Source organism: Labeo rohita, chromosome 17 (genome assembly GCF_022985175.1).
Source record: "Labeo rohita strain BAU-BD-2019 chromosome 17, IGBB_LRoh.1.0, whole genome shotgun sequence".
Taxonomy (NCBI): domain Eukaryota; kingdom Metazoa; phylum Chordata; class Actinopteri; order Cypriniformes; family Cyprinidae; genus Labeo; species Labeo rohita.
This window is the reverse complement of record NC_066885.1, coordinates 23,140,698-23,156,854: the sequence shown is the minus strand read 5'-3', so window position 1 is coordinate 23,156,854 and position 16,157 is coordinate 23,140,698. Positions and strand designations below refer to the sequence as shown.

The 16,157-nt window shown below is 33.4% G+C and overlaps 1 protein-coding gene across 1 annotated transcript in view; it reads left to right on the top strand.

Annotated features, from left to right (window-relative positions):
* Nucleotides 1-16,157, top strand: part of rnf144aa (ring finger protein 144aa) — a 50,977-nt gene extending 34,820 nt beyond the window's left edge. Inside the window, exons 5-8 of the mRNA XM_051133781.1 lie at nucleotides 3,298-3,508; nucleotides 9,399-9,546; nucleotides 9,745-9,834; nucleotides 15,086-16,157. Of these exons, the coding sequence (XP_050989738.1) occupies nucleotides 3,298-3,508; nucleotides 9,399-9,546; nucleotides 9,745-9,834; nucleotides 15,086-15,217 (581 nt within the window). The 3' untranslated portion in view covers nucleotides 15,218-16,157. The remainder of the gene's footprint in view (nucleotides 1-3,297; nucleotides 3,509-9,398; nucleotides 9,547-9,744; nucleotides 9,835-15,085) is intronic.

Genomic DNA, 16,157 nt, shown 5'->3' with positions numbered 1-16,157 from the left:
TAAGTACAGAGTTATTTACATACTAGCTAGTAGTTACTAAGCCTCTAGTGTTGGCTTTTCAGTTTATGTAAGAATTTACAACCTGCTGGTGTAACCCTTTTCTGGCTACCAAGAATTATTTTTTAACCCAAGGTAAACTACGAACGGTGTTAAAATCCATGATCTCATTAATCTAGGATTAAAAATAATCCTTGGCCACCAATTTGAAATACGAGAGCCCCAACTTCATACCTTTGGCAGTGCCATTTCCAGAACAAGGCTTTATAATCCAGGGTTTAAGGCTTTACAAACCCCCTGTCAAAATTACAAGGGTGCACGAAACCCAGGTTTAAAAGTGGACTTAACCTGGGCTTTCAAAATCTCAGACTTAAGCAACAATAAATTGAAGAGTCTTTAATTTCCCTCTCTGTACCTGAATCCGTCTGATTTCAAATGCCTTTAATTTTAACAAATGTAGCTTCCAGTCAGAAATCTCCAAGATCAAAAGACTTATAAAGTGTAAATTAGACTTGTGTTAATTGGATCAAAAGCATACATGTTCCCTTAAACAGATAAGACCACAGGCTCTGTAGCATATGCTCAGCATATGAATCTTCTTTCATTATTTCCATCAGCAGGGGATCCCAGGCGCCGGACTCGGATAGTCTCCGGTAGTTCGAACCACAGGATGCATTTGCTTGAGACGTACTCTCTGTCCACCCCCTCCAGTGCATTACATTGCTTTAAAAAGGGTGAAAAAATAAATGTAGTTATATGTGGTAGTTGTTCCCATGCTGTGAGCCTGCCTCTCTGTCTCTCTTTGGTTTGCATTTGAGGTTCTCATGCTTTCATATATGAACCGTGGCAGCAACATGATCACAAATGAAAGACTTGCATAGAGAGGGAGTAAAAATGCGTTCATTTAGCCCATCAGTGTTCCTGGGAACTGGAGCGGAACGGTGGCTATAACATATCCACACTCCCAGAAACAGAGCCAGGAGTTCATGTGGAGTCACGCGTGGTCTGCCGTGTCAGATGGAGAGGACGAGCGTGAGTGTGTTTCGGTTTGTGAGAGTTTCGCAGTGCAGTCAGGGACAGATGAAAATGCATGCCATCCTGACTCAACAAGATGGCTAAAAATGGCCGTCAGCGGATATTATGAAAGCCCTTTTTCTAACATAATTGCCCCCAACCGCACATTACATACATAACCGAGCTTAGCCATATGTCACCAACAGAGCTTTTATGCATTCGTCAGGCAGACGAGCCAGCGTAAAACCATTATGAAACGGATAGATCTCAAAATTTTTATTGATTTGGCAACATTCAAAGCTATATATAGAGAGACAATAATATCATGTGTCATGGTACTCTTGTGAACGTGTGGCAGAGACTGACACGGAAAAAAAGAATTTGTTTTCTTTGCGCACAATAAGTATTCTCGTAGCTTTATAACATTACGGTTGAACCACTGGTGTCACATGGACTATTTTAACGATGTCCTTACCACCTTTCTGGGCCTTGAACGTGGTAATTGCCTTGCTGTCTATGCAGGGTCAAAAAGCTCTCGGATTTCATCAAAAGTAGGGCTGGGCGATTTTTTTTTTTTTTTTTTTTCAAAAAAAAATATCAGTTGATATAGATAATTATTACAATAAATGTCAAAATTTGATTTCTTTCAAGTTTAAAGACAGATTTTTGCTACAATGTGGAAGTAAAAACCAGGTGGATAAATGGCTTTAAAATATTCTTTATGGTCAGAACATGACAAACACTTCATGTTTTTTGAATTCTTCACACTTTTCAAGTCATTTTTGCTTAACAAAATAAATCTTAATAGTAAAAAGTAATTTCTTAGTTTTGCATGTTTTAATGAGTTTTATTGTTTCGAATCAATAGGTTTGTGTTACCTGATCATTTAAATGTAATAATTTAAAATACCTGAACATTTTTGTCTCTTAGAAATACACATTTGATAGTAGCTTGAGTTAGGATGCAGATATAGATTTATGTTCATTGTCAAAATCAGTAAAAATCATAGCACCCTCATTTTTATATGGTGAAATTTAATTATTTTGACTGTTTTGAGTTTTTTGTATTTTTATTAACTTTGCTCTTTCATAGTATCATCCATAGATCATGATAATAACAGTTAAAACCACATATATAACACCTCAATCCCATAGTAAAAATGTAATATGGTTCCTAGGTATTTGTATAAAAACCAGTAGCCTGAATACATTTAGTATAAATGCATACACACTATAGCTTAATCACAAAAACATACTGTAATTATATTCCATTACTCCTCCATTACAAATATACCCACATTTCTGACACAGTATCACTGTGCAGTTGGTGCTACTACAGTAAATCTATGGTAAATGATGGCAATTTGTAGATTAAAAAGTCTTCTGACTGTATCGTTGGACAGTGTTTCTCCTGTTTGTCAGCACTGTTTCATCTGGCTATAAACCAAGTCATTTCTGTTCTTCACTAAATTTACTGACGCTGATTAGTGACCGAGACTCATCAGCAAGTAAACGAATCTGCACTAGTAAATTTGCGGCGTGCCACGGTTTGAACTTTGATCCAAGCATATAAACAATCCGAGTGGCATGCTTTAACTAGCGCTCTTTTGTTCCGCCTTTGCCGCATAAACATTATAACGAACATTTATCAAGCTCTTGTTATCCTTTATTGAGGAAATTCATATCGCGCGATAATTATTGTTACCGATTTATCACTCATTTCTAATAAAAAATATCCTAATTCGTGTTCTGAATATGAACAAAGGTCTTACGGGTTTGGAACAACATGAGGATGAGTAATTATTGACAGAATTTTTATTTTTGGGTGAACTATCCCTTTAAAACCTACTCAGGACACCCTAGAAACTGTCTAGCAAAATTATAGGAAACGCTAAGAGCCAAGTCCATATCAACTCAGCTCACGTTTTATCAGAGAATATAAATCTAGCTGCTTTTAGATGTAATTATTTATTGAACAACTGTGTCTCCGCCTCCTGTTGTGCCCAGCTGTGAACTGTGGTAAAGTCAGTGTATTGCCCAGACCTCATGTGGCTTTTTGCCTTAATGAAATCTAATGCAACTGATGAATTTATGCATAGCTCTGATTGGTAGCAGTTCTGGTATCTTGTTCCTGAGGGCATATGAGGCCATAGCTGCTCTTTTCTATCACCCCTCCATCTCTGATAGCGTAACCATGGTGACGTGTCAGCCTGCATCAGCAGTAAGCTGCCTAAAATATACACTCGCGGAAACGGCGTCTGATCTCTCATCTCTCTCCCCCCTGCAGAGGTGTTGCTGGATCCGAGCCGGACCTGGTGCCCGTCCTCCACGTGCCAGGCCGTGTGCCAGCTGAAGGAGTCTGACACGGCGCTTCCGCAGTTGGTGCGGTGCAACGTTTGCACACTTGAGTTCTGTTCTGCCTGCAAGGCCAGCTGGCACCCGGACCAAGACTGCCAAGAGAACGTTCCCATCACAGCGTTTCTACCCGGAGAAAGCAGGTACTGTTGAATGTTTAAAAACATTTTCGGTTCAAGTTGAGGTAAACATTACCCAGAAATGAAAATTACCCCGTGATTTACTCACCCTCAAGTCCATCCTATCTATGACTTTCTTCTTTCAGACAAATACATTCGGAGTTACATTAAAAAAATGTCCTGGCTCTTCCAAGCTTTAGAATGGCAGTGAATGGGTGTTGAAATTTTAAAGTGCATCCATCCATCATTAAAAGTACTCCACACGGCTCCGGGTGGTTAATAAAGGCCTTCTAAAGTGAATCGATGTAAGTAAATCGATAAAAATAGGCATATTTTAAAAATTATAAACCGTAATCTCTAGCTTCTGGGAACTTTTATACGCACGGTCACGAGAGAGTGGCATTCCAGGATGACGTAGGTGTAGCATAAGTAATGCACCAATAAGCTGGATGCCAACTGCCTTTAAACTGGCTTTGCATTGCATCAGAATGTGTTTATTAACCCCCCGGAGCACTTTTTGTGATGAACAGATACACTATTGGACTTGAAAATCTCAACAGCTATTCACTGCCATTATAAATCTTGGATTTATTAATATAACTCTAATTTCATTCTTCTGAAAAAAAGAAGTCGTATACATCTAGGATGGCTTGAGGGTGAGTAAATCGTGGGGTAATTTTCATTTTTGAGGTGATACAAGTGAATGAGGCCAATCTGTAAACGTTAAATTATTTTGTTTCATAAGTGTAGCCACAACAATAACAAGTTAACATGATTTTAGTGTGGGAAAAAATATTGTGTAATATCCAATAATACAACTTTCTTGCCATGACAAAGTGATGCTGTAAAGCAAACAGTTTTAGAGCTCAAATAAATAAAATAAGTTTTAGGAGAAGAATTAATATAAGGGGTTTTATAAGGTTATACAGTGCCATTCAGTCTGTAGTGTATCAAAAGTGACAATAAAAATATTTATAATGTTACAGATATATGTTTAAAATGCTGTTGTTTGAACTTTCAATTCATAAAATAATCCTGAAAATACAGTATCATTTAGGGGTAGGCGATATGATCAATATTATATCACGATATTTGTATTTCACGGTAACGATATGTATAACAATATAGTTATTTTTGTTTTAAATAAGGTCTTTATCATATCAAAATTTTTTGATACCATTGAAATTTCATAATTATTGTCACCAGTGTCAATATCACAAAACTAATAACATACTCAAACTCACTGAAGACAAGTGAACAGTCAGCGATTAAATAAAAATAAGAAACTAATTACAAGCAATAGGACAAAAAAAAAAAAAAACTACAGTAGAACAAATAAATAAGAAATGCTACATACATAAAGTAATCAAATGTATAAAAACACTGCATATTCTTCACTGTGCAAATCAAATATATATTTCTTCTTATTGAAATTACAAAAGTGATTTAGCCAGGAGCAGTGAGAGATTTCCTCTCTTTTGTTGTTTGATTAACATGAATGACAGACAGCAGGAATATTAGACTGCTGTCACTTTAAGAGCTGCCCAGATCCAATATACTGTTACACGTGTGTTTTCTTTCTCAGCTGTTAGTTTTCACTTAACACCTAAATTACTGTGTTTACAAGGACACATACAAGTTAGCAAAATGACATCTCTTTTGCTGCTAATTGCATTTTAACAGCTTAAAATCACTTGTTTTTAAACCGCGATGCTTAAAAATGAGTGCAAATGATAAGTGCAATGACGATAGAGGCGATAGTCAAAAATCTCTACTGTTTAATCGATGGACAGTTAGAAATTTTACCAAACCTAAACTTCTCACACTTTCAAAAACATTGGCCCCGTTCACTTTAGTTGTAATGTCTCACTTATTTTAGAAATAAGACAAAGGATGAGTCACTATTCATTATCTTTTGGGGTACATCATGCCACAGATGCTGTTGATTGAGCTTATTTTGTACTGAACATGGAATATTCCTTTAAGTCTTATCGTGTCTCCTCCTCATTCATCAGCAGCTACGCCTCGGTGTAGTTTTGTCTCTTTGATGTGCATTTAAGTGTTCCCATCCTCCCCGCTGCTCCTTATGTGAATACAGCTGTCACGATGAGCCATGTTCTGTGTAATGATGTTCGATGTTGATAAGTAGACATGAGGTTTGAAATGAAATACCTCGATCCGTCTGTTTTTTTCTGCACTATTGAACATACTCATCATTCAGTCTAAGAATGGATCTTCTGCTTCTGGATGTTGAAGAGCGCTTTGCTCTCCGCTCAGTAAGCCAGAAATTCATGCACAGGTGTTATTTGACATTCATGTCACTCGCACACTTCATTCAAAAGCAAAAGCATCATTGAGCGGAGTTTCTGATCCTTGATCTCGGGTCACACAGGAATGAACACTCAGCCTGCTCTGAAGTGAATTGCTTCACTAATACACACTAGTCATAATGCTGCAAAGAGCCTTTCAAGTTTACAGCTCAATTTCTGTATCATTTCATGTTCGAGATTGCACCTAAACTCCAAAGAGTGAGATAAACAGTCTTTAGACAGCATGAAATCAAATTGGACCCCATTTACACTTTAAACGGGTTGTTGTTTCCTCAAGGAGCTATGAGCTGACCTGACTCTTTGAGAAGCTGATGTGTTTAAATATATAAAATATTTTATGTATTAATATATTAAATATATTAAATTAAAATTGGAAATATTAAAATTAAGGTGTCCTGAGCCACCCTGTGGACTTATAAAAGCAGATAATTTATTAAGTCGTTTTTAGGTTATTTGGCATCTTAAATAGTGTACTTGATAATAAATGTATGCTAATAAATAAAAACTAATCGAAAGGAAAACAAATGTTTTTATAATCTTTGATTTTTGCTGGCCCTGATGAGCTGGTGATTCGAAGTTTGTCTTGTTTACTTGCATTTTCTTTTTTTTTTAATGAAATGATTAGCATCATATTTATTTATTTATTTATTTATTTATTTATTTATTTTTGGGGGGGGCCAACTAAATTTTTTTATTTTTATTTTTTCTAACAAGATGGAAATGATACAGCACTTTTACTGAAAGAATTGTGGCTTGCAATGCGAAACATCTGTGATTGGTTTGTAGTTTTTGTGTTAGCCAGCTGGATAACATTATCTTGGTGACAAATCAACAGAATTTGCAATAACAATATAAAATACATCACAGAAAACCAAGCGTCTTAAAAATAGGTGTACAAGATCAGTGGATGTAAAAGTTTTATTGGCAACTGGCATAAAACTCTCATGTTTGCCTCAGGCCAGCAGCCACCCTTATTTAGTCCTGCTATGGCTGTGTGGGCAGAGAAAAAATGTCAATAATATCTTGCCTTATGACAATTAATAAGCTAGCTTAACCCTCCATGAATTCGATTGCACATGCTATATTGTTTTATCCTTAATGTATATCCACTGATATACAACCATTACACCAGTCTTCAGTGTCACATGATCTTTCAGAAATCATTCTAACATGCTGATTTGGTGTAACATTTTATATTAATATCAATGCTGAAAACAGTTCAATAATGCATCTTTTATCACGTCGCGTAATGTTTTTGTGGATTCAGGTTTCTGATGAATAGAAAGTTCAAAAGAACAGCATTTACTTAAAATAGAATTTTTTTGTTTGATCAGTTTGATGTATTCTTGCTGAAGATAATTAATTTCTTTAAAAAAAAAAAAAAATCATACTAACCCCAAACTTATGAACAGTAGTGTATATACACTACCAGTCAAAAGTTTTTGAACAGTAAGTTTTTAATGTTTTTTAAAGAAGTGTTAAATTCAAATTCAGTTCAAATTTATTTGTATAGCGCTTTTCACGATACATATCGATACATATCATTGCAAAGCAACTTTACAGCAAATTAAAGTTTTTACAGTATACTTAGTAGTAGCTTACTAGTGGTGACTATGTCAAGTTGATGTACATATGGCAGAGATGTATGGTAAAGACCAATTAATGACGTAATCAGACAAAGAACACTATAAATTAGTAGCAAAATTCGGTAGTGCTGTATGTTGCTTCAGGGTTGGCATCATCTGAAGTCCTCTGAGGGGTTGACATCATCTCTTCTTAAGTGTTCTGGATTCAGACTAAAGCTTGTGAAGTCCTAATTACCACAGGATGTCAATCCCATGGCAGAAAAAGAGAACAAATAGGAACATAATTAGCGTAGCTGCTGTTCAAACCATGCAAAGAAAGATTTGTTCAACCAGAGCTAAAAGATTAATAATGTGCATTTGATCAGATATAACGGTAGGAACAGTTTATGAGATGCATTATTTGAATGCTTAGCTAAAATATGTCGAATCTAGATTTAATCTAGATTTAAACAGGGAGAGTGTGTCCAAAGTGACTTTTTTAAAAAACATTAAAAATCGTACTGTTCAAAAACTTTTGACGGGTAGTGTACGTATATACACTACCGTTCAAAAGTTTGGGGTCAGTACATTTTTATTGTTTCTTTTTTTTTTTTTTTTTTTTAAGAAATTAATACTTTTATTCACCAAGGATGTATTAAGTTAATAATTAAAAGTTTATTAAAAGTTAATAATAAATAATTTACATTGTTATAAAATATTTATATTTTGAATAAACACTGTACTTTTTAAACTTATTCATGAAAGAATCCTGAAAAAACAAAAATTACAGGTTCCAAAAAATATTTGGCAGCACAACTGTTTATATTATTCAACATTGATCATTCTAATAATAAATCCGCATATTAGAATGATTTCTGAAGGATCATGTGACACTTAAGACTGTTGTAACAGCTGATAAAAATTCAGCTTTTCATCACAGGAATAAATTCTATTTTAAAGTATGTTAAAATAAAAAACATTATTTCATATTGTAAAAACATTTTGCAATATTACTGTTTTTTTTTTTTTAATATATTTTTAATCAAATAAATGCAGCCTTGATAAGCATAAGAGACTACTTTAAAGACTATTACAAGTCTTACTGACCCCAAACTTTTGAACGGTAATGTATATCAGAAATATATCAGAAATTTTATATATTACTAGCATTACTATAATTTTTAAAGGGACAGTTCACCCAAAAATGAAAATTCTGTCATTATTCACCTTCATATCGTTCCAAACCTGACCTTTGTTCCTGCTCGGGACACAGATGAAGGAATTTTTGATGAAATCCCAGAGCTTTCTGACCCTGCATAGACAGCAATGCATCTGACACATTCAAGGCCCAGAAAAGTAGTAAGGACATCAATAAAATAGACCATGTGACATCAGTGGTTCAACCGTAATGTTATGAATGTTATAAAGCTACAACAGTCCTTTTTGTGATATTGTTTTTTCAACAGTTTGACTATTTTTTCGACTACTTTAATGATGTCCTTACTACCTTTCTGGGCGTGTCAGTTGCATTGCTGTTATTGCAGGGTCAGAAAGCTCTTGGATTTCATTAAAAATATCTTCATTTGTGTTCTGAAGATGAACGAAGTTTTGCAACAACATGAGGCTGAGTACTTAAGGAGAGAATTGTCATTTTTGGGTAAACTATGCCTGTAACAACTACTTTACTAAACTGCAATGTTGCAGTAGTGTGAGTCAGAGTCTGAGAAGGAGCTGCTGCTGTTAAACGGGCTATGAGAGGTTTGCTGCACAGTGTCACTTCCCTTAGATCAATAGACTGGGAATTGTCCTGGAAATGAATGGGCTTGTACCTGTCAGCTCGGTCCCTGTGGGTCAGCCTCTCCATTACCAGCGAACACTGTCCCTGGCCCGTGACTCTTTAGCACGTATAAAAGAGAGAGGGGCCAGTCTGAGTAGTTGACTGTAGTACCAGTGTTTTTTGTTCTTTGTAGAAAAGGGTTCATTTTAACTCTTCCTAACCTATAATCTCTTTCTTTCCAGTTCGTTCTTTAAGGCCGACGATGACGACGCCCCCATCAAGCGCTGTCCTAAATGTAAAGTCTACATAGAAAGAGACGAGGGCTGTGCCCAGATGATGTGTAAGAACTGCAAGCACGCTTTCTGCTGGTACTGCCTGGAGTCTCTGGATGTAAGTGTTCAATATCTCAGCTTAACACTCTTAACATCATGCTGTTATCTTACTGTATTTCGTATTGGTCAAGCGCCGCTTAGGCAGCATGTTAGTTCTTCAATCAAGGCCGTAAATGCAAACAGTGTCCTTCACGCAGCTGTTCCGAACTCCCACGCAGATAATGACGGGCCTCTCGTAACGTTGTGTGTTTGACAGGACGACTTCCTCCTGATCCATTATGACAAAGGACCCTGCCGGAACAAATTAGGCCACTCCAGAGCCTCCGTGATCTGGCACAGAACGCAGGTGGGCGCTCACGGGAAGAAGCACACGTTTTCTTCCCCCCTTTTTTCTCCGTTGAGATCAGAATGAGCGCACGTGCACCTACACGTGACCGAGTCGTAGGCAGGCATCCATTCAGACAGTGTTTATTCAGGAAGTAAGTGACTGTCTGTTCTCGAGCAAGTGATACCTGCTGTTTCACAGCAGATTATAATGCAAAAGGGTCACTTTGGGACAAATTGACTAAAATTATTCAGCAAATGATGGAAAAGATCAATATAACCACTCATATATTTAGATGAGCAATTCAGACAAGCGCTTTTTAAAAGGCTATCTTGCGTACTCCTTCCTCCCTTTGTGTTTCATTTGTTAGACTAAATAATAATAAGAGAATATTACGTTTTATGAAATTATGCTAGGAAAACAATAACCTATTCCTTGAGTTAAAGACGTATGCGAACAGTTTTCAACATAAGGCTCATTAGACCCACTGTCCATTATGTATTTCTTAATAGCTTTGAAATAATACATTTTCTTATGGTTCAGAGATCAGCACAAATAGTGTTGGAAAAAGCCTTGAAGCGAATTCATTAGGAATTGAGAGAAACATAGTATGCAGAAAATGCAGGAAATACTTTGCTCTATATACCATATATATGTATGGTAAGTAAACAACAACAAAAAAATAATACATTTTTTTAATTATTATTATTTATTTTCTGTTAAATTAGCATTGTTATTTTTGCAATATTAATCAATTATATTATATACTATTAACTACTATTATATTTTTATATTATATATATTTATAAATTACACATAAATTACACACACACACACACACACATATATTTGTATTAAATATACATTTATAAATGACATCTAAAATACATATATATATATATATATATATATATATATATATGTATATGTATATGTACTGTTATACAGCATGTATAAATATTCAAATATATATTATATAGAAATAACTTTATATTGTATAAACATGATATATTATATTATATATAAATCACATATATATAATATTATATAGCATATCTAAATATTAAGTTGATTATTTTATTATATTAAATTACCATAATTATTTTTTGTATTTATGAAAATAACAGTTTTAAGGAGAAATTATTTATTATACCAATGTCAATATATAATATTATGTAGCATATATAAATATTAAATTATATATATATATATAGACAGAGAGCGAGAGAGAGAGAGAGAGAGAGAGAGAGAGAAATTTTATGTGGTACCATATGTTATGGTAAGTTAAAATTGGTGACTTGATTTAAAAATAAAAAAAATATAATAATAATAATAATAATAATACATTTACAAAATAACATTGTATCAGGATTATTTTATTTCCTGTACTAAATTGGCATTATTTTTGCATTTATAATAATGACAGTGTTGCAAAGAAAATTTCTATATATATATATATATATATATATATACACACACACACACACAATATAAATATATTTTTTATAGGGTACCATATGTTATGGTAAGTTAAAGTTGGTGACTTGAAATTTAAAAAAATGTATTAATTAAAAGAAAACATTGTATATATATATATATATATATATATATATATATGTGTGTATATATATATATATATATATATATATATATGTGTATATGTATATGTATATGTGTGTGTGTGTGTGTGTGTGTTTATACACTACCCTCCAAAAGTTTGGAGCGCCCTACAAAAGTGGGGTTTTGGACAATATTGGCATGAATCCTTTTTAATCTGTGATAATTTTGCACTGATAAGGGACAACACAAACTACGAAAACATATTTTATTACATAAACAGTTTATACATAGAAAAAACGTACATTTTCGATTCATCAAAATATCATTTATTAGCAGCTATTACAGCTCTGCATAATCTGGGCCTAAATTCATTGTATTGTAAACTTAATTGTCAATCAATTGTTGAAGCTATTAAGGTGTGCTGACCCAAAAATCTTTTAAAAACCTGGGCCAAGTTTAAACCAGTAACCATTCATCACAGCTGGCAAAGGGGCATGTCTGACTTTGACATGTATATATTGCATAATGATAATGTCAAGTTACTTGTATTTGCACCAAAAAATGATAAGGATTTATGCTGATATCGTCCAAAACCACACTTTACGAAGGGTGTTTCCAAACTTTTGGAGGGCAGTGTATATTATTTTTATACGGTACCATATGTTATGGTAAGTTAAAATTGGTGACTTAAATTTTAAAAAAATAATTAATTAAAAAACAATAACGTATCAGGATTATTTTATTTCTTGTGTTAAATTAGCATTAGTATTTTTTGCATTTATAATAGCAGTTATTATAAAAATGCCCCCCCCCCCACCTTTATTTACCTTTCGAACTGTCAGAACGTTCAGAAAAAATCTCTTCACACACTCATCATTTCATATGCTGAACATAATGTCATAAAGGTGAGATGACCCTGAAACTATAGAGAGCTTTCAGTACTTTTGCACAAAGACATCTGTTGCTCTGCAGGGAGGAGTGAGTCATATTAAGCTTCATAAGAGCGCAGCGGCTCTGTTCCAGCCCTACGAGTTTACATTTTATAAAGCTTTACCCCAGCAGCATCAGAAATTTGATTCTTTATGAATTAGTAAAGATGGAGCGACCGGGCTGAGCCAGTCCCGGGTTTGAGCCTTAGGGTTTGCCAACACTCTTCCATTACACTGCTCCGCCATTCCACATGGGAGCTCTGAGAAAGAGGGGAATAAATTGAGGGTAATTTACATAGAAACAGAAATAGTGTGCAGGGTTGAAATTTGTCCCATGATAAATGGGTGTAATCGTCATCATCGGAATGCTGAGAAGATTCCACTTGGAAACAGAGGTCAGTTGTATCCTGTTCCCTGCTCAGAAATTGTTTTACAGCCAGAGAAAATCAATTTCACATGCTGTTCTAGCCTACAGTCATGTGAAATATGTGTAATTTTGTTGGCCCACGATGATGACAGGTCTATATATATATAGTTCATGCATAAGATGAACTCAATCTCTGTTCCATTTTATAACAGTTACAAATTTTGAGGATCTGACGCCCCTATGTGGTGGAAGATGATGCTACATCAGAAATTTTGTTTATTTGGATCTTTTGGCTTTTTTTTAATTTTATTTTTGTATTTGTTCTCACTTTTATTGATAGCGTAGTAGATCAAAAATCTTGCACACTATCACAGCTTGCAAAAAATATAAAAATTTATGATGGGGAGAAGAATGGGTAGCAAAATTAGGAATCAAATGTGTTTATATATTGTCTTGCTTTCACTAAAGAAAAAAAGTAACTTTTATTATGTTGTGAAAATGTACATTTAAAAGTAGAAGGCAAATACTGTGTATAACTCAACAAAGGAATAATTAAACGAAAACTCAGCTCAACTGTAAAAAGTAACTAATTTGTAAAACATCTTCACATTGTTTTCAAACAATGACAGTTCAAGTGTCAAAGAAAAAAAACATTAATTTAGCTAACAGTATATTAAAATACAATTCAAGATATGAATTAAAATGTATATTTTGGAATATTATGGAATAAAGTAAATGTATATCAGCATGTCCTGATATGATAAATAAGAAACATATTAAAAGAATATAAAATGACTTGACTTTTCATTATTGTTATTTTTTAAGAAGAAAAAAACTGCTTCGTTGATTGTTAATATTTAAAAAATATGATTTAAAAATTATTCTTATAATTTTGATTATTATATAATTAAAATTACAAGAATACTTTTTAAATAATATTTTTTTAAATATTACATATATATATGTATATGTATATGTATATGTATATATATATATATGTATATGTATATGTATATGTATATATATATATACACATACACAATTAATTTAGCCAACAGTATATTAAAATACACTTAAATATATGAATTAGAATGAATATTTTTGGTTTGAATGAAGTAAAAGAAAAAGGAAAAAAAAAAAGAAAAGAAAGGAAAAGGGAAAAAAATCAGAATATAAGATTTATAAGATCTTTTCATTGTTGTCATTTGTTAAGAAGAAAAAACTGCTTCATTGATTAAGATTTAAAAAATATTATTTCAATTATTATTATTAATTATCTTAAAATATCAGATAATTTGACCTTTTTAAGACAAGACTAGTTAATTTTGTTGTGTTATACTTACCTAAAACATATTATAATATTTAATATAATATAAATGATCGTATTTATGAATTAAAAATTCTTAATATATATTTAACTTATTATAATAAATTTAGCCCACAGTATTATTAAAAACAATTCAGGATGTGAATTAAAAGTGTATTTTTGGTTTGAATAAAGTAAAATAATAATAATAATAATAATAAAAATCAGGATGTCCTGATATGATAATGAAGAATAAAACCGATTCAAAGAATATGAAATCTTGGCGTTTCATTCAATACTTTATTTTTTAAAAAGAAAAAAAAAAACTGCTTCACTGATTGTTAACATTTACAAATTATTTTAATAGTTATTATTAATTATCTTAACATATCAGATAATTTGACATTTTTAAGATGAGACTAGTTCATTTTGTTAAAATGTCATGTTATATATTTCCCTAAAAACGTATTATAATATTTAATATAATATAAATGATAATAATATTTTTTAATGCATGTTTAAATTATTACAATTAATTTAGCCCACAGTATTATTAAAATACAATTCAGGATGTGAATTAAAATGTATTTTTGGTTTGAATAAAATAAAAAATAAGCAGGATAATAAAGAAAAAAAACTAAATCTTTATTAAAATATTAAATCTTTATTTTATAAAATCTTTAACTTTTTATTAAATATTTTTTAAAGAAGAAAAAACGGCTTCAATTATTGTTAATATAGTGTTATTTTATGTATTATTATTAAAATAGAAATTTGCTTCATTTTGTTAAAATATCATGTGGTGTATTTACCTAAAAACTTATTATAATACTTCATAGAACATAAATGACAGTATTTATGAATTCACCATACTCAGTGTGTATGTGTGTGTATGTATATATTTATTTTAATAAACTTGATGGTTAAACCAAATAACATTATATGGTATAAAAGGTTATATGGTTTTTCAAAGCTAATATGAAACCAATGTGAATATAAAAAGTCTAAGAGAACTTGGTACATGGGTTGTAAACTAGATTTTATTTAGTTTTGAGGGCAATCTTATATGTGATTGACACTCATATGATGTTTCCATGTCTTTCTCCCCAGGTTGTGGGAATCTTTGCCGGTTTCGGCCTTCTCTTACTGGTAGCCTCTCCGTTCCTGCTGCTAGCCACACCGTTCGTGCTGTGCTGCAAGTGCAAGTGCAGTAAAGGCGACGACGACCCTTTACCCACCTAACAGCCCGGCGTGAGCAGCGTACGAGGAATTCCGGTCATCTCCTTTAATCGTTTTTCTTTTCCTCCTCCGCCTTCGAGCTCTTCATCAACCGGTGGGACTTGCGCATTTGAAGCCGCAACGCGAGCCATCTCACGCCACGGTTACTGTCACAGCTAGCTGAGTAGGCTCCATCCCGGCAGGCCTGACGAGACTAACGCAGACTTCACGAGCCTGCTGCTTGCTTAGGTGGAGGATTCGAGAGCTGGGGGTTCCCGCCGCAGTAACAAAAGAGACGTTACTGAAGGAGCACAGCGCTGTTCCATCCCGGCGCTTGTCTAATTTGTGGATGTTTCGCATACGTGGCTGTTCTGGAGGATTCTGTTCTAATAGAACATGTATTCAGTGTGTTTATGTCGAGTTTCTATGTGCATAGTAGCGTTTCAGTCACACGGCCTATTCTTTGTTACTTGTTTTGCACAGATAAGGGGCTCCTTGTCAATGCTCTAGAGTGAGTAGATTTCAGTTTTGGCTCAAGTGTATAGCTCAAATGCTAGTTTAAATGTTTATTAACAGCTACATTTTGCATTCAGAAATTTTAATGGCACTTTTTTTTGTTTTTCATGTCAAGTCTTTCTGTCTGAAACTATTGACAAACCTAGTTTGATTTGGCAGATTTTGGCTGTTGATGTCATCAGGAGATGATATTTGCCATTGAAATTTCTCTCGGTGCACTTAAGCGTAGTTTTTAGCATTGAGATCGAGTCACTGAACTTCATGGATTTAAAGCTTAAATATGATTCCAAAGCAGGGCTGTTCTGTGAGTTTACAATGCCAAATATTGACCTACTGAAAGTGTCACACGAACGACGCTTAAACGTTATCTGAACACCCGACATTTAAATGAGACCTGTAAAAATAAAGAAACCAAATAAAACATTTTAATTTATTATTATTTATTTTT